The 19,814-nt window shown below is 38.2% G+C and overlaps 1 protein-coding gene across 1 annotated transcript in view; it reads right to left on the bottom strand.

Moving 5' to 3' along the window:
• Positions 1-19,814, bottom strand: part of LOC134102296 (cation channel sperm-associated auxiliary subunit gamma-like) — a 445,552-nt gene that overhangs the window by 402,032 nt on the left and 23,706 nt on the right. The window contains exons 2-3 of the mRNA XM_062556364.1: positions 19,457-19,538; positions 634-789 (exon numbers count right to left, since the gene is read on the bottom strand). Of these exons, the coding sequence (XP_062412348.1) occupies positions 634-789; positions 19,457-19,538 (238 nt within the window). The remainder of the gene's footprint in view (positions 1-633; positions 790-19,456; positions 19,539-19,814) is intronic.

The following is a 19,814-nucleotide window of genomic DNA, read 5'->3' as shown; positions in this document are numbered from 1 at the left end:
ATACTAGCTCTTATAATAGCCTACAAATTATTTTAATGATTATTATTAATAATAAGCCTATGATATCATAACTAGGCTGGGCCCAGGAAGGTAGGCTAAAGAAATCACAACTCATGTCAGGCAATGTTAGCCTACAATTTAGACTTCATATGTGTTCGGCTCTAGCCGACAGGACCCAACATGCTCCGAAAACATCTGCAACTATTGTAGTCCAAACTGTGTTGAAAGCAACCAACTTGGTTCAGACTAACAAAGTACTATGTTGGTAGCAGTTTTGGTAAACAGTCGTAACTTGGATGTTGGTTAGTTGAACGATGCATCATACCATGTTGGTAAAAAGCTAACCTACGTAGTTGTACGGGAAACGCACCCCTGGTCTTTATTCTGGTCTTTATTCAGCCTAAGGGCTCAACATGTAACTTGAACGCTAATAAATTAAACAAACAGACAGCAGGTGTGCAGACCTTCTTCTTCATGTTGGATCTTTACTTTTTGGCTCCTGCACCTTAATTTAGATGTGCACACCTTCCCAAGCTAAGCAACTATACATTACCACAAGTACATAGCTTTAGTTAGTAAATCATCTTAATAACATTCTGAAATGTTGGTTGTTGAATCATTGTCACCAGTTACCTCAATGAGTGTGCTGTGATCAAACTCGGATGATGTAATGAGGATGCCCTTGTTATTGGGGATTCCTGGAAGCAACATCACTGGAGCGTTGTCAGCTGTTGACCACAAGGGTCTGGAAGGACTTCCATACACGATTATGTTTTCAAATGATGGAAACTGTGAAGCACAGGCAGAAGCAGTGTTGTGCAAGTTCCCACTTGACAATGAACTAGCTCAAAGTAATTTTTTCACAGATTAAAATAAATAAATTCACAAGCAGTTACATTTGTTTTTTCTCTTGTGATTTGGAATGTTGACTGATGCTAAAGTTCACATTCTTTCAAAACATTTTCCTGTTCAATCATTATTTTTATATTTATCACATTTCTGCACAACACTGGGCAGAGTGACACATCATTGCTGTTAAAATGCCTACTAGACCCTGGGAATCGAAACACTTGAACACCTGCATATGTAACATGTTTAAAATGATTACATTAAAAGGGGTACCTTAATAATACACCACCATTCGTAAAGGTACAAAGTATGAAAAGAAAAGCACAATTTTTTAGATAAATAGTCTATTAAATTAAAGATTCTGATAACTTTTGTGGATATAAATGGACTTTATTCAGACATTCCAGAGTATCAGAGTACCAGAGCTCTTGGGACCCTGGGCCTGGTAGGCCTGTTCAGGAATACATCCCTGCTTTTAACTAGTCACTTACCTACATCAGGGCTGTACACTGCGAGCAGCTCGTCGCAAATGCGAGTAAATATATATTAGTGCTAATTGAAAATATGAAATGGGAGCACAGGTGCGAGTACTGAATTCAACCCTTTTATTCGCATTTTGCTCCTAAAAATCCACACCAAGTGGATCAAAGTATAGGCTAGTACAATTTTCGCGCATCTGTATACAAATTTCATAGTTGACAACTCTAACGCTCCTGGCTGGAAACTCACGCTTTCAGCATCAACCTCGCTGTCTCTCACACACGCAAGAAATGTCACTCCAAAACCATTCTTCTTTTTCTTCAATCTGTTCGTTATCAGTTGGTGACTTTGTAGCGATTACCGTTGAAACGGCAAACCATGATAAGCATGTTGACTATAGCCTATACAATTACCGTGTTCATTTCAAATATTATTATTATCACGGCTGATAAACACGGTGTGGAAACCGTTAGCTTCACCCCAGCCTGCATTTGACATAGGCCTGGTTGACTTCTATGAAAGAAATCCGACTGATTCTGTTGTCTAAATGATGGATTTAACCACGATTTGGTGTAGGCTACACCTGCTTTTCATTGCAAATGTGCGCATCATATAGCCACTCTGCGTCTTTGTATGGAGGTTGTTCACATTAAATCCATTCCACTAACGTTATCAGGAGAATACCGTAACGTTTTATTTTGAGCACTGGTTGTCACTCATTGGATATAACAAATATAGCCTACCAAACTCCAAGACGAGTCATGGTAGAGTAAGTTAAGCACCCAGCCAATTAAACATGACCAAGGAAAAAGTGACAACTCACCATGCCATGCCATGGTAGGCTACCTAAAATCATAGAAGTTAACATTACTGGACAGTGGACACTCATCTTTTCTATTACACAAGAAATATTTGTCTTTACCTTTGTTAGTTTTTTGAACATTTAAGCTATTTAATGAAAACATGATTTATCCTTGAACTATGCTTGACTCTTTTCCTAAAACCGAATGAAACCTAATTATGTTCACGTACATCTTAAAGTGACAGGCACTCAATTAGACCTACACACCACCCCTGTAATATCATTAAAGACAAGTGTAATCAATATGAAATATTCAGTTTACTGAATATTTTAAGCTATAAGTAATTATGCAGATCCTAAAATGCTATAAATTGTTAACAAAATGTGTACAAATTCTGAATTCAAAATATGTAATAGAAACAAGACAAGCCATTTTCTGTGGGTGTAGGGTTTGAGCAGAGACTATGATTGCCACTGCTGTGAATGATCTGTATCCTGCTTAAGGCAAGAAGGTTTTCAAGGAAATTTCATAGTGCTCCTAATTTTTTTTCTGTGCTCCTAAACTTTTTCATTTAGGAGCACCTGTGCTCCTAGTGAAAAAGCTTAGCGTACAGCCCTGACCTACATACATATTGCTTGTACTGAGACTATACAGATACTACAGCCATACCAAGAAAGGTAAGTGGGTGGCAATTATAATACTCAAAAGTAATTAGGAATTGATTAGAAGCCTAACCATTGACTAAAGGGCATGAACAAATGGACATTCATTATTCGAAAAAATATGCACCATTTATTTTAAATATATTTTTAAACAACTTCAGTGCAACAAGTCCTTATGTAATACTACACCAATATCAGAAGAATGCTAGTGACTTGTCTCCACTCCAGCCCATATGATTGCAGAACATGTGGGCAGCCGTGGTGTACTGGTTAGGGCTTCGGGCTTGTAACCGGAGGGTTGCCGGTTCGATCCCCGACCAGTCCACCACGGCTGAAGTGCCCTTGAGCAAGGCGCCTTACCCCTCACTGCTCCGAGCGTGTGTGTGTTCACTAATTCGGTTAAATTGGGGTAAATGCAGAGAAACTAATTTCCCTCACGGGATCAAAAAAGTATATATTCTATTCTACATCTTCAGTGCTGGGACAGTTGCAACATTGTTGCAACAACGTTTTCACACTGCCTGCATCCTTGTCATAAAATCGTTAGAATTTAAAATTCAGAATTTTGTCCGAGGCCTCATTTACTCACTTTGTTGAGTAAAAACATGTTATTCTTAAGCTTGTCAGACATCATCTGGTGAGATGCCGTGTGCAATAAGATAGCTTGCATGCTGCCCCGAGACAGACAGATGCGTAAGGGCGAGTTTATCCTCAAGTGACACAAAGTGACGAGTGGATGAGCGATTTTTTAAATCAGCCACACGCTAAGTCATAGTGGGTCAGATATCTGCTGTGTAGAGTACAGATTTTTTTGTCCGAATCTTATTGTCACTCAAAATAGTGTAGACTACCCTGATGTTAATAAAATCAATAACGCATGTACATTTCAGGCCTATTGAATTTATTGCTAAATTTCAAGAGTTTTCAAAGTCATATGCTTTTAACATACCGTCTTAACTTGAATGGTAGCCTACGTGAATGCATAACAATACTGTAGTAGTTGTCTACATTTCAATAAAGTTAACAGACAACAGACACTGAATTTATTCTGAATAAAATAAATATAAAGTGCAAACACAGCTTTGAGCAGCCTGAACTATGGGCCTATATTTCAAGTATTTCAAGAATCTTTTGAATAAGATAGTAACACTTTACATTACAGATCGGTAATAAGTGGGTAATGTTATGGTAATATGTATGCAATTTAATGGTAATAATATTTTTAAACCACATATTACAAATAATTAATGTGCAATTTCTGGACAATTACTGTGCAATCACCATACGACAACAATGCAAATAACGTGGATTTAAAGCGTAAGTTTACAGACTGATTGGTGCTTTGTTTTATGTGTAGACACCTAGTGCAAGCTGCTGACTTGGTTTGGCGCTATTTTGAGCAATGTTAGTGGTTTAAAAATGCGATTTTGAAAGCGTGTGGCTTAGAGCCCCATGCTAACCCACTGTTAGCGATTTTGGACTGTAGCTGCTGCCCGTGCTAGCTCTGTATTGCGTGATGAACGAAAATTACTTCCTCCACGGCTTAGTTGATGTATTTTCATTCAGAAAATAGCTTTATTTTCATTTTCCGCCAAACTTACGCTTTAAGGGTAAAATAAAATGGTAATAACTGCTGTAAATATGTACTTACCGAAGCAATAAATATTTAGGATTTACTTATTGTGACATAATGTGACCTGTTATCTGGTGTTATGATGAAATAAATGAGGTAATTTTACAATAACTATATGGTATCAGGGCTGTAAAATGCTGTTTTGTCTTTTTGAAAGGTTTTCTGTACGGTGGGGAGTTGTTGAAATCCTTTCGAAAAGACAAAACAGTATTTTACAGCCCTGATACCATATAGTCAAATTTTAATATCACATGGTCAAAAGACATAACGTTGCTCCACAACTTGAAATAGGTGGGCAGTCAGGCGCGTAAAGCACGTAAAGTCACGTCACGGACAGTCAAAACCGAGTGTTGGGAGCTGTTCAGACTGAGACACATCTGTCCATATCCGATACGAATGCGATATGAGACTACCTCCTGGATTCGATCAGAGCCCTTACAGTATCTGACACATGATTCCACACAGCTTCGTGTACAGGCCATGGTTATCTCCAAGCTGGACTACTGTAACTAATTGTTGCGACTATTGCCAGAATAAAATGTAAATCTTTCACTTTGGTCTATGAGGCACTGACTGGATCTGTTCCCTGCTATTTTATTTAACCCTATGAGCCCTAGACTGTATTAAGGGCATTTTCACTACCTCTAGTTAGAAGCATTTATCCTGGGCATTGTAGGTGCCATATATTGTTTTTTTCAGCACAGTCTAGGCTACCCAGATCTGCCACAATGTAATGTATAAATACTTGCAATGATTTGATGCAGATTAGATTTTTAAATAATACAACTTTAAAAAGCATATTATACAAATTCGGTAGCACTTTATAATAATCGTCGCCTATAAATGGTAAATTAATACTTTATTTAGTATAAATGTATACATAATATAACTGTTTAGAAATCACATAATGATAGTTAGTTAATTATTGTTAACTGTTATAAGGCTGCCTATAATAACTAAATTGATAGTTTATTTAGTATAAACAAAGATACTTAAATACCCAAGATGAAGCAGCTCAGGCTTTTACAATGGGATGGAATGGTACACACTTCCTGTCTCCTAAATACGCGTGTCATAATGCTTCGACAGAACATTCCATTTGTTTATACTTGATGCCCTTGTGGCACAGAAAAGGTTATTGTATGGTTATGTTACATCATAATATATATATATATATATATATATATATATATATATATATAACGCTACATAACAGAGATACATTAGGCTATATCCACCATTGTATTCAGGAGAAAGAGCCTGTTAACATGGTATAACCAGAGACGGTTGAAAAAGCATATTTAAGTATCTTTGGTATAACATACAATTTATAAGGTTGAGGAGAACACACACACACACATATATATATATATATATATATATATATATACATACATACATATATATACATACATATATATATATATATATATATTTAAAATGTAAAAACTAAACAAATACCAATTAATCAAGTCAAGTCAAGTCAAATTTTATTTATATAGCACATTTAAAAGCAACAGCATTGCACCAAAGTGCTTTACATAGAACAAATAAATAACAATAATAATAATCATCAATAATAATAACAATAATAATAATAATACAATATTAGTAGGCAAAAGGATGGGCATTGTGATAATATTAATGAAACATAGAAACTAAAAATAAAAACAAATAAGAAATTAAAGAAAAATTAAGAAGTTAACACAACAGTGGAGATAAACAAATAGGAAACATTTGAGGGAGAGGTGGAGAGGTCAGGGAGTGTTAAAAGCTAGGGAGAAGAGGTAAGTCTTTAAGTTGGATTTAAAGCTAGTAATAGTGGGGCAAGATTTGACAGTATCAGGAAGGCTATTCCAGAGTTGGGGGGCATAGACAGAAAAAGCTCTGTCACCTTTGGATTTAAGTGAAGCAGAGGGAATAGAAAGAAGACATTGTGAGGAAGAACGAAGAGGTCTAGGAGGACAGTAAGGAATTAAGAGATCACAGATGTATTGAGGTGCTAAGTCATGTAAGGCTTTATAAACAAAGAGCAGAATTTTAAAATTAATTCTTTGTTCAACAGGGAGCCAGTGAAGTTTAGCCAACACAGGTGTAATGTGGTCACGTTTCTTAGATCCAGTTAGCAATCTTGCTGCAGCATTTTGGACAACCTGGAGTCTGTGCAGGGTTGACTTAGTTAAACCTACATACAATGAGTTGCAGTAATCAAGTCTAGATGATATGAAGGCATGTATAAGGACTTCTAAATCACTGTTGGAAAGACAGGACTTAAGTTTGGCTATTAATCGAAGCTGGAAGAAACTCCCTTTGACCACGCTGTTGACTTGCTTGTTAAAAGTCAAAGCAGAGTCTAGGAAAACACCTAGGTTTTTAACAACACTGTGGTGGTTAACAGACAGAGGGCCAAGAGCCTTGCTAAGAGTGTTGACAGAGTTTGATGGTCCAAAAATGATCACTTCTGTTTTATTTTCATTAAGCTGTAAAAAATTGTTAGCCATCCAATTCTTAATGTCACTGAGACAAAGAAAAAGGTTGGTCAATGAACAGGAATTTTCAGGTGCCACTGGTATATAAAATTGGGTATCATCCGCATAGCAGTGGTAACGAATATTGTGACGGTTAAAAATGGACCCCAGGGGAAGCATATATAAAGAAAATAACAGAGGCCCTAAAATAGAACCCTGGGGGACACCACACTTAATGGGAGCAGATGATGACAAAGCATTACCTAAATGCACTGAAAAAGATCTATCAGTTAGATAGGATCTGAACCAAGTTAATACAGTGCCTTGCAGACCGACTTCAACATCCAGGCGTTTTAAAAGGATATTGTGGTCAATAGTGTCAAAAGCAGCACTAAGATCTAATAGGACCAGAAGGGCACAGGAACCAGAGTCAACAGAGAGCATTAAATCATTATGGACCTTAAGTAATGCAGACTCTGTACTATGAAGTGGTCTAAAACCAGATTGAAACTTGTCGAGGATATTAGAAGTGTTTAAGTAGGAAGAGACCTGAGACAGAACAACTTTTTCTAAGATCTTTGATAGAAAGGGCAATTTAGATATGGGCCTATAATTTTTCAAATCAATAGGATCAAGGCTAGGTTTTTTCAGGAGAGGTTGTACAATAGCGTGTTTAAAGCCAGAGGGTACCACTCCATTAGCCAGAGAGCTGTTAATGGTACTCAAAACAAAAGGGCAAATGGCTGCAAAAACTTCCTTGAAAAGGTGAGATGGAAGAATATCAGAGTGGCAAGAAGAGGGCTTCATATGAGAGACCACATCAGACAGCTGTGAGGAGGAGACTGGTTGGAACTGTTGGAGGCGGTTAATAACAGACTGGCACAGAGCAGGATCAGAAATTGAGGGTGAGATGTGAGATTTTATGATGTCAATTTTGTCAATAAAGAAATTGAGAAACATCTCACAGGTTTCTGTTGTAGCAGGCAGAGAGGATATGGTGGAAGGAGGATTAATGATAGAATTAATTGTGTTAAACAACACTTTAGGTCTGTGCGCATTTTTGTTAAGGCGAGACACGGCAGGTGAAAATACTGTTTTTGTGACCTCCGGTCAATTTCGAGATTTTGAGCTAGTTTGCTACTTTAGCGTGTATTCTACCACCCTACTACAACAACAAAGTCCGATTTGCACATTTAAGTGTTTATTTCACGAACTTTTGTCTACTCGCGCCTGTATATTTCTCCTAATTTTACCAAAAGTTCCCATTCTAAAGTGTCATGTACTACCGTGATCGTGATCCAAATCATATCGTGTTTGATACCGTTTGAAAGCCCTGCTTCTCCTACAAGACGCTATGCTATCCAAATATGGGCATTTCCTTTGTATTAGCAACCAATCGCGAAAGTTCAAAGACGAGTCTAAGCTGAGAACGCATTTCATTGGCTGTGTTTCAAGGCTGTTTTCTCAAAACGAGTTTTCCCCCACACGCCATGCAAAGGATCTCCACTTCTGCAGCACCTACATACACCAAACTTTCCAGTCTAATTCCTAACTATATTAGGAAGATATTTACAGAGGGATTTGTTGATATAGCATTCTTGGCATGATTTACATGACTTTATATGCCTAAAAATAGGGCGAAAATCCACTTTTTAAGCCAATTGGCAGTATTTTCTGATTTACTGGAAAACAAAAGAAGATATTCATAATCCCCTCTGTAAATGTTTTTTTATTTGATATATTAACACAACAAAAAAATAATTTTCAACCTGGCTTTTTCCAATGGTCAGATCCTTCGCATCAAAATATATGCAAATTAGCGCATATTTAATGAGATATAGCCTAATTAGCATATTTAAACATTCAATTAAAGAAAACTTGCAATACATTTTATTCTCCTATTTATGTGAGTATTCAACTGGTAAAGTTTCATGAAGATATCTTTAAGTTTAAAATTTTCCCCTATTCACCTGGGGTGTCTCGCCTTAATAAGCTTAGCATAGAAATCTGCCTTCGCTGCTTTGACTGTGTTTTGATAAGCCTTAAGAGAATCTCTAAATATATTGTAGGAAACCTGTAGTTTATCTTTTTTCCATTTCCGCTCTGCTTTCCTGCAAGCCTTTCTGAGCGAACGGGTAGTGGAATTAAGCCAAGGAGTAGTTGACCTATTGGGTTTACACCGCTTTTGTTTTAAAGGAGCTACAGAATCAAGAGTGGCAAGACAGGAAGTATTAAAAAGAGTAAGTAGATCCTCAGTGTCTGTGCAGGAGGAAAGCGAATCTAAGACAGCAGGTGAAAGAGAGAGCATGAAACTATTAGAGAAATGTGAGGCTGTGGTGGAATTAATAGCTCTGACAAGGGAGTAGGATGAAGGGGAGGGAGGGGTGGGACAAAACAGAGCAGATTCAAATAAAATCATAAAATGATCAGACACACCAGTATCAACGATATTAACATTGGAAACTGAGAAACCAGAGGACAATACTAGGTCTAGTATGTGACCCTTCTGATGTGTAGGGGCCATAACTGACTGCACAAGGTTAAAAGAGTCAACAAGGCTTAAAAACTCATTGACCAAAGGTTTAGATGGGCAGCATATGTGGATGTTAAAGTCACCCAAGATTAGTAACTTATCAGCATGAGAGGCCATATAAGACAGAAGATCAGCAAATTCTTGAATGAATTTACAATTAATTTTTGGTGGACGGTAAACTAAGGCACAAAGTACAGATGCGTTAATCTTAAACAGCTGTAGTTCAAAAGTAGAAAACACATCAGTAGGTACAAATCTACATTTGAAACTGTTCCTAAACACTGTAATTAGCCCACCACCACGACCACAGAGCCTAGGCGAGTTTAAGAAGCTGCACTGAGGAGGGCAAAGGTCACCAAGTGCAATGATGTCATCACCAGAGAGCCAAGACTCAGTGATAAATAAAAAGTCTAGATGGTGGGAGGTAAAACGGTCATTAAGAATAAATGCTTTGTTTGAAATAGAGCGAGCATTTAAAACAGCAAATCTAACCAGAGAAGAGTCCTGCTCATGACGGTCTTGCAATGAGCCACAGCTAGGAAGGTTTACCCGGCTGTGCGAGACCTCCTCACCGGAGTCAGTGGTAGCAACGTCGGGTACAGCAGTGGCAACAACAGAAGCAGCAGCAGGCACAGTCCGTATGGAGATGAGATGTTCGTGGAGGACTTTCTTTCGGAGTGCAGAGTTGCCAACTGGATTGAGTCGCCCAGGAGAGCCGCATCGAGACTGCAGAGTCGGGATGGCATCCTCCGTCACTCGATGGATGGTAAAGGAGCGGCGTGGCCCTCTGTGCGTGTAGCGCTTCCTCCGAAGGATCCCTGAAGCCTTGCAAAGGTGGAGCACATCTGCATCGATGGAAGAGGTGGCAATAGAGGTGGCAATGGAGAAGGCGTGCTGTCGAAGTTCCTCCGCGGTGTAAAGAAATCCACCCATGTACAGTAGTCTACACAGACTATGTGAGCTGTTGATGTGAGCTATAGATGGGCGCGCAACAACGCAGGCAGACACAGCACAAAGCCTCGATCTCCCAGGACAAGCTAGTCAACCGACTAACACGGCAATCTCAGCGATCCGCCGGCAGGATGGAGAGGGAGAGAGACACTGTGTAGCCAAAGTTTCGAAACCGCGCAAGCTCCAATGCAGCGCAACTCGCAGTGAGTAGGCCTAGCTGTTCAGTCCAGGCCAGGTGTTAGCGGTATTCCTTCAAGGACAGGACGTGCAGGATCCACAGAGACCAGGCAGGCAGATGAGGCAGGCAGGCAGACAGGTAGGCGGCACAGCAGTAGCTTTCTTGCCTCGCTGATGACCGAGCAGTGGTAGCAGAGCCAACGCAACTAGGCGAAACTACGGGAAACTTCTGAATATAGCGATTACCCTGGCGGAAAATGTCAATAAAAATAGCGAACTAAATACAAAAATATGTATGATAAATATTACTATGAGTCGATTGGAAAAATATTCACATGAAATTATAAAACTTTTAAAAAAGTCAAATAAAAACATGCCAGCTGGAGTGGCGTCAGTCTCGCCAGCGTCCCCGTAACCTAGCAACTGTGAACTAAAATCAAGATTAATCAAATTTTCCTCCAATTTCTGTTGTAAATACAGAACAACTTAGAGTGTATTTGAGACTCACAATGTTGTCATCTACTCAGTGAAAAAAAAACAATCAATTCATCACCTTTCTTTCAGAAGTTATAATCAATTTACTCATAACTGAAGTTGCAGTAACAACTATAATTTTTAAAGGGTAGAATGTTTTCATTCCCCGATTTGACATTTGCCCCAAAAATACAGATAATGGCCCTGTAACAAAAAATAAGATGTTTTACCATCTAAGCAAGATACAACGCTTAATATGGGGGCTAAATCAAATGTGTGGAGGAAAGGCAAAAGCTGATGTACAATATAGCTGATGGTGACTGCTTCTCTGTGTGCTATATTCTACTATGAAAACAAGAACAAAGACACTGGCACAGTTGTTAGGTTTGCAAAAGGAAAACAATGTTTTTTTTATTTTATTCAGAAATGTCTCAAACAACTTCATATTTGCTGTCGGTTGCAGTCGGTTGCTTCCACCCCAGTTGCACGTACTTGTCTCCAGTCATCTGGGGGGGAAAAAAACAAGTCTGAGAGTGAATAGGTTGTTTAGCTTTATTATACATCACTTCCACATACTCTTAATCACAACCAACCATAACTCTTTTCGCTAAGTATTGTAGGCTACTTGGAGGACTCACAGCTTGGAGAGGTAATATCAGCTCTCCCTACTTATTCCCTTGACTAAACTTCAGGTTTCAAGCAAACATTGATTCATGAACATATAATAAGTAAGGAGATATGAACACATCTAAACAGCATAGGCCTACACACACACATACGTGGATTTTACTGCAGTTGCTAAATGTAGTCTGGCAATATTCGCATGGGATTAGTATTACCTGTGGACCTCTGATCATTTTCAAATTATCGCCCCACCTCTGTGTTACTTGCAGCGCATTCGCACGGGATAAGTAAGTAAGAATAAAGTCTGTAAATTACTTTATTTTCACTGACACCCGGATATGTCGTATCCTAACGTTTGAAAACAACGCAGAAAGTAGAAAAGATATGCAATTGCAATGGCAATCACTGAGATGCAGATTCGCACGGGATTAGTATTATCACCGGACGTCTGTGTTTGGCGAAATACAGTACGTAATTTGCGGCGGAATTTTTACTTTACAAATTACAGACATGGCACATTCGCAGGGGACTAAGATCTCAGGCATCCTCCGCAATTATCACAAATCACCAGAGGTCCACAGGTAATACTAATCCCGTGCGAATAGGGCGTAAGATAAATGGGTAGCCTATATGGTCCGTGTATGCTTCGTTCATTTGATATTCAATTAAGAATCAAAAATCAAAAAAAAAAAAAGACTTGTTATTTCATTATTTGTTTATGAATGTGATACGAAGAAGAAAATAACGCTTTGTTTTTCAGACTTTTGATTTCGTGGTCAGATCAAAAGTAGAACATTTAAAAAACGGACTCAGGGCTAACTGATTTTAATATTTATTTTTTTCCGATTGTTATGACCTGGAAGTAAATTCGAAGTCACTTTCTTGGTCTTTCAGAGCTCAGTGTTGCCAATTTAGTGACTTATTTGTTGCTAGCTTTAGCGACTTTTGGCAATTTTAGCGACAGAAAATATTGTCTGGCAAACCAGAAACTGCGCGACTTTGCGCAACTCAGTTTCATTGTTGAATCGTCAGAAAATCATCCCCCTTCTCGTGCCTGTTTTCTTGAACATTGCATTCGCCCAAATCGTTGCTCCATGATTATAGAAGTAGCCTATGATTAGTCTGTGGTAGCCTAGGCTATCAGGCCATGTTATTGCATGGGAGTAGGCTACAGTGGGTTGACACACTGAGGACGGCTTGACGCAGGAACACGTTTGTTTTTTAGGCATGGTGCTACAATAAAGAATAAAAAGATAACCAACTACAGTGAGTGTGGTTCTATTGCACATTGGAATTCTCTAGAAGTGGCCACTTAATTCACGCACATTGAATTGTATTACAACTTATCGCCACGAGGTGGCAGTTTAAGTCCGCTGTAGTAGCATTGCCCCGGTGTTATGTTTGTTTGTCTGCTTTTCCCCACTGGTTTCTTTGCGCATGCTCGCGTTGCTCACAACAGCTGCAGGAGTTTTCATCTGTGCCATCACTACACTACAACCACTCGGACGAAAGACATGTGAAAGGCTACCTATTTTAGCAAAATGTGGACCACAACTTCATTCACAAGCAGAGCAAACAATTAAAATTAGAAAAACCTAGATTGTCAGCTGAGAGGACGTTTAAATAGCCATAGCCTATAGGCTAACCATAGTCTTAGGTTAAATTGTGTATGGTAAAGTTATATTCGGACTGGTCTGACAGAAGCAGCAGCTGGCAATTGGAAGTCAATAAATAATTTCCGGGGTCACAGCAATCGGAAAAAAATAAATATCAAAATCAATTTTGTCTCTAAGTCATTTTTTCAGATGTTCTACTTTTGATCTGACCACGAAATCGAAAGTCTGAAAAACAAAGCGTTAATTGCTTCTTCGTATCACATTCATAAACACATAATGAAATAACAAGTCATTTTTATATTTTTTGATTTTTGATTCTTAATTGAATATCAAATGAACGAAGCATACACGGACCCTATATACCACCTCCAGACAAATAGCTGAATTCCCACCCAGCAGTGAGCACCCTCCTACTGTGTCATCCAAGAAGGCAATCTGACTGCCTCAAAGCTAAACAATACTTAAACACATTTATCACGTATCACGAATCATGCATTCACGAAAACAGCAGTCAATAAATAAATTCATTAAGTTAGGCTACACCATCGGTGATCAAGACTGAGTCTTCAGGTAATGTTGTTGTCAGCCAAGCTAAGCAACTTAGCTGCAAACCAACAGGCTATATTGTGCTACATCTTCTAACGGAATAACAGCTTTACTTGACAATAAAATACCTTTTACTTGTACTTGACATAAAGTTAGGAGCCACTCAGGAAGCACGGGAGTGAATTAAGTGCCAGTCCTAGTATGTCTCTAATCTTGGTTGACATATATTAATCCACCAAAAATTACTGAAATTAACTACTTTACTAAAGATTACGGTGTGCTAAAATACCAGCTTTCATGATCAGATGTGTTTGTTATGGCCATACACAAACGATGTAATTACAGGCAAAAAGAACTTTTACAAACGATGTTGGTGTAGGCTAATACGGATAGCAAGTAGTAATAACGTGAAAAGACTTATTTTTACCTTAGTTGATCCAGCAGGCTCTCCTCCAAGATGTTCCCCCTTTCTCTTTCAGCTGAAGCAAACGTTAGCCTACTTCAACTCTTTATTTTTCTTTCACGTAGTTAAAGAAATTCGCGCCATACATTCCTTAACCGATTATATCTAGACATAAAGTTTATGGTGTGGTGTTTATGAGGCAGTTCTGATAAACAAAATCGGATGAAGTATGACGGAGAAATTAGACTGAACGTTATGGGTGCTGGGGTACAGAAATTAGAATGGGCCGCCATGCAAGGGCGAACCTGCATCTGATCGCATGCCTGTGGATTACAGAAACAGCCAAAACAAGTGACAAACAAAGTCGTTTTTCTCCTTAATTGCTTATTTCAAAAAATACCAAAACGGTGTCAGAATGTGAAAAACATATGTGATTTACAGAAAATGCATTAACATTTTCAATATCGAACTGCATAAATTAGGGCAGGGGCAAAAAACTGTTCGAACCCTACGTCATAGGGGAACAGGAAGAAGCCTCCTGTGAATCGTCTCGCTTTTTCAACCGTCTCTGGTATAAATTAAGTTACTTACAAGCATATTTATTAACAGTTAACGTGCAGCTTGTAAGTGTTAACAAGCAGGCTGTTAATGGTGACAAAGACATTTCTTAGCTATTCTGCAGCCCCCCAATCTAAAGTGAGAACAATGTAACTAACAGTTAACAAGCCATTTCTTAGCTACTTGTAGTAAATTCTGCAGCCGCCCAATCTAAAGTGAGAACCATGTAACTAACAGTTGGTCTAACATTCTATCTTTAGATAACTAGATCGATTAAGCTGTGAGAAATGCACCTTCAAAATTGCTGCAGCTAGTGGGAATCGAACCCAGGCCGCCTGCACGGCACTGTATGCTGTAGCCAACTGAGCTACATTTACCTTCCTTTAACTTTTGAAGTTGTTGTACTTCCTTCTATGTTCCGCTGATGTTCTTACTGTACACCAAAGATTCTAGAGCGGAGCGTAGCGCTCTATGATTTTTGCTTTACACGTAGACTGTGGACAAACTGACAATTTTATGCATTCACTGAACTGCAACACCATCAGAAACATGTTTGTAAAAAGGGTAATTGGTATTGTAGCGACCGGCTGTTGATCATAGGGTGCCCGTGCTATGTATAACCAGAGACACATAGAAACAAGTAAAACAATTTCAAATTCTGCTGAAATACAGACGTAGCTCAGTTGGCTACAGCATACAGTGCGGTGCAGGCGGCCCAGGTTCGATGCAGCAATTTTGAAGGTGCATTTCTCACAGCTTAATCAATCTAGTTATCTAAAGATAGAATGTTAGACCAACTGTTAGTTACATGGTTCTCACTTTAGATTGGGGGGCTGCAGAATAGCTAAGAAATGTCGGTAACACTTTACATTACAGATCAGTAATAAGTGGGTAATGTTATGGTAATATATATGCAATTTCATGGTAATAATATTTTTAAACCACATATTACAAATAATTAATGTGTAATTTCTGGACAAATACTGTGCAATTACCATTCAACAACAATGCAAATAACTTGGGTAAAATAAAATGGTAATAACTGCTGTAAATATGTACATACCGAAGCAATAAATATTTAGGATTTACTTATTGTCACATAATATTTCTGTAATTATACCAACATGATGGTGCTATGAAGGACTAAATTACATAGTAACTTCTAAGTGTTATGGCACAATAACACAGTCGTCAAAGTTTTTGTAGTAGTTAGTTTGATGGTAAAATGTGACCTGTTATCTGTTATTATGATGAAATAAGTAAGATAATTTCACAATAACTATATGGTATCAGGGCTGTAAAATACTGTTTTGTCTTTTCGAAAGGATTTCAACAACTCCCCACCGTACAGAAAATCTTTCAAAAAGACAAAACAGCATTTTACAGCCCTGATACCATATAGTTATTGTGAAATTACCTCATTTATTTCATCATAACAACAGATAACAGGTCACATATTATGTCACAATAAGTAAATCCTAAATATTTATTCCTTCGGTAAGTACACATTTACAGCAGATATCACCATTTTATTTTACCCTTAAATCCAAGTTATTTGCATTGTTGTTGTATGGTAATTGAACAGTAATTGTCTAGAAATTACACATTAATTATTTGTAATATGTGGTTTCAAAATATTATTACCATGAAATTGCATACATATTACCATAGCATTACCCACTTATTACCGATCTGTAATGTAAAGTGTTACCGAAATGTCTTTGTCACCATTAACGGCCTGCTTGTTAACACTTACAAGCTGCACGTTAACTGTTAATAAATATGCTTGTAAGTAACTTAATTTATACTAAATAAACTATCAATTTACTTATTATAGGCAGCCTAATAACAGTTAACAATAATTAACTAACTATCATTATGTGATTTCTAAACAGTTATATTATGTATACATTTATACTAAATAAAGTATTAATTTACCATTTATAAGCGACGGTTATTATAAAGTGCTACCACAAATTCTTACATTTTGACGTATATCTCACTACAGCAAGCTGACAGCTCGACATGACTTGCATGGTTGTGTAGGCCTGACTGCCCTGAAAATGGCAATATAAGAACCATGTTGGAGGTATACTTTGGGGATGAGCAATTTACAGAAATATATGGTGTGTGCCTTCCAGAAATAAATGCCAATTTTTATTTAGTGATGAGAAATGACTTTTTGACACTTTTTGCACTCCATATTGGCGACACTAGCTGATCTGACCTGACTTGTTTGCATGGTAGCACACATGACGTGCACAGATGATGATTCTCTTTAATATGTTTTTACTGCATTGCAATGAACAAATGGATGGATGCAATATGAGTCTTGGATTGGATAGATACCATACAGGAGTTTGCTAGGATCTCAAAACCTTATTATGAACGTGACTTGCCATAGAGAAACACATGATAACATTGGATTATGAACATAGGCTTTTATGCCACACAAAAAAATGGGGTAAGTGGAGCTAAATGAAGTTATTATTTTGCTGTCACTTCTTCTGTTTTATGGCCTAGAAGGTTGTATTTGGTATCTGTGGATAGCTCTAGCTATCCTCTTTCATCTGACATGCGTTCCACATCTTTCTGAACACGGTTCCACGAGTAAATCAAACGAGAGTAATGGTAGCCAAAGCTATATGACAGCTACGCATATGACATTATTTGTTTTATAACAAAAAATGATCAAAGTCTTTGGTATCAGTGGACGCAGAGCAATATAGACTGAAAATATGATATACTTTGATTTAACTTCATGATTTTCTTGAACTTTATGATCTTCATATTTGATCGTACAGACAAGTGTCTAGTCTCATTGGAAAGCCCCGGTTCTGCTCTTTCGTGCAATATAAGTCATCTCGCTGTGACTAATAGTCGCGGAGCAATGTAACAGAGAAGAATGGGTGTGTTTTTTGACGCACTTTGCATCCGTCGGGCTCATAGGGTTAAATGATCAAGATATATATTCCCAACCGCCTACTACGGTCTTCTGATGTGCGTCTATTGGGTCGACCAGCTGTAAACGCTAGGTCAGTACTCTCCACTTCAGCAATTAATGTTTTGGATCTTTCAAGAGGGCTCGTTCATTGAACTCGTTCATTTTTCTGTGAATGTTGAACTGAACGCAACACATTTGTAAATAATGAATTTGACCGTGAATTCGCATTTTAGAAACAGCATGTCGTTGTCACACAGGCTCCACTCCTAAACTTCAGCTTTGCACTACATTACCCATGATCACGTTACGCATGATGGATTGTACGCACAACAGCATAGCAACGACCGCCAGAGCAACGCAAGCAGCAGTGTAGAAATGGCAAGTGAAAGTGAAGATTTACGGACAGATTTCTCATTAGCTGCTTTCAGAAAGATGTGTGTTTCCGCAATGTTCACAGACTTTTTACTGGCAGGTTTTTTTTTTTGTGCTGTCCGAATGCATATGTCCGTGTATGTACTACCGAAACTTTTCCTGCTGCCGACCAAGTCATGTTGCCATGATCTTGCCACCACAGCTGCTATGTGAAAGCAATCGTGGAACAGTTCCATCGCTGCAGGTAATGCAGCAAGGCTATAGCCTCCTCCATTCCTCCATACTTTTACACCCGGTGTAAAAATTACACTCTTCCGCTGTCAGGCATGCACAGCTGACAGCGCAGCCGCATTTATTAGGCGTCAGTATCTGCCCAGCGAAACAAAGGCCAATTTACGGACATTCTAAATTAAATGTGAACAACAGGTGGCTGTATAGCCTACATTCCGCATATAGGTATGCTTCATGTCTGAATGTCCGCTACCGTCAGAAACAGATTTTCCTCAAAATGAACTGAACTTTGAACTAGTTCAAAATTAAAAATGATGAACTATGAACGTTAACAGTTCACTTTGCATGTGTGTGAACTGAACTTTGAACTAGTCATTGAAAAGTGTGAACGTGCACAACACTGCAAGAGGGGTCTTAAGGCATATCTGTTCAATATCCACTTGTCTGTTAAGCGCTTCTTATGGGTTATGGTTTGTATAATAATGTATTGTTTTTGTTTTCATTGGGCCTTTTTTTCTGGCGCCATTGACAAAATCGTTTGCCCGTCACCAATCAAAATCACAGGATGTGACCTTATAGCTCAGCCAATCTTGAGTTGTTTGACATGAAACTTGCTATGAGTGCTTGCATGTCTGATGTTATAGCATCCAGTTGCCATATCAACTCTGGCCTACTGGACTGCTTGGCCCCCTCATTGCTGCTTGCAGCTATATTTTTTATCTGTTTTCTGGTCTGCCATTAGTTTTATATCCACATGTGTCAGCCCATCAGGTGTTCTCTACATTGCTGTATGACTACTGAATTGAAGTCTGCTTCAGGTTTTTAGATGTTTTCTCTTGCTCCAGTCATCTTAATGATTTCCCCATGGGGTTCAGATTCTGGATTCAGACTCTGGGTTCTGTTAAGCGTTTTGTGACTAGCTTACTACTTTTACAAAATTACCAGTGACAATTTTTTGGACCTTATTCTTACCCATGACAATTTTTGATTGATATTGTACGTGAAAAATAACTTTCTTCTGTCTAGAAAAGGCATAAGCACAGGGCATAAGACATTTACATTATTAATATATTACTAACATGAAACATATGTTGTTGTATATATTTGCACTTCTATAAGATGTATGGCTCACCTGTGTGCCAAAAGAAACCTCTTGATTTCTTCCTTCCTCAGCTATCTGTGTTTGTATGAAGCCATTAACATTTAGAGAAAAGCTGTATAGACACAAATCACAAAGTGATCAGTCAACATCAGTGGCGACTGATAGGTAGGCAGATGAGTGACAGTTCATAGTGACAAAGAATGAGGGAGAGGAGACTCATTAGAGACCAGGGTTACCCAGGAACAATTATTTGATAACAAAAACTACTGTTCTAACATTCAAAATTCCAATATGATGAGAAACAATCCAACACTAATAAATAATCATTTTTTTCAATTGGTGTGAAGCATTATTTTACTAACCTACAGATGGTACGGGGTTGAGAACG

Source organism: Sardina pilchardus, chromosome 15, assembly GCF_963854185.1.
Source record: "Sardina pilchardus chromosome 15, fSarPil1.1, whole genome shotgun sequence".
Taxonomy (NCBI): Eukaryota; Metazoa; Chordata; class Actinopteri; order Clupeiformes; family Clupeidae; genus Sardina; species Sardina pilchardus.
The sequence above is the reverse complement of the archived record's forward strand: the minus strand, read 5'-3'. Positions and strand labels throughout refer to the sequence as shown.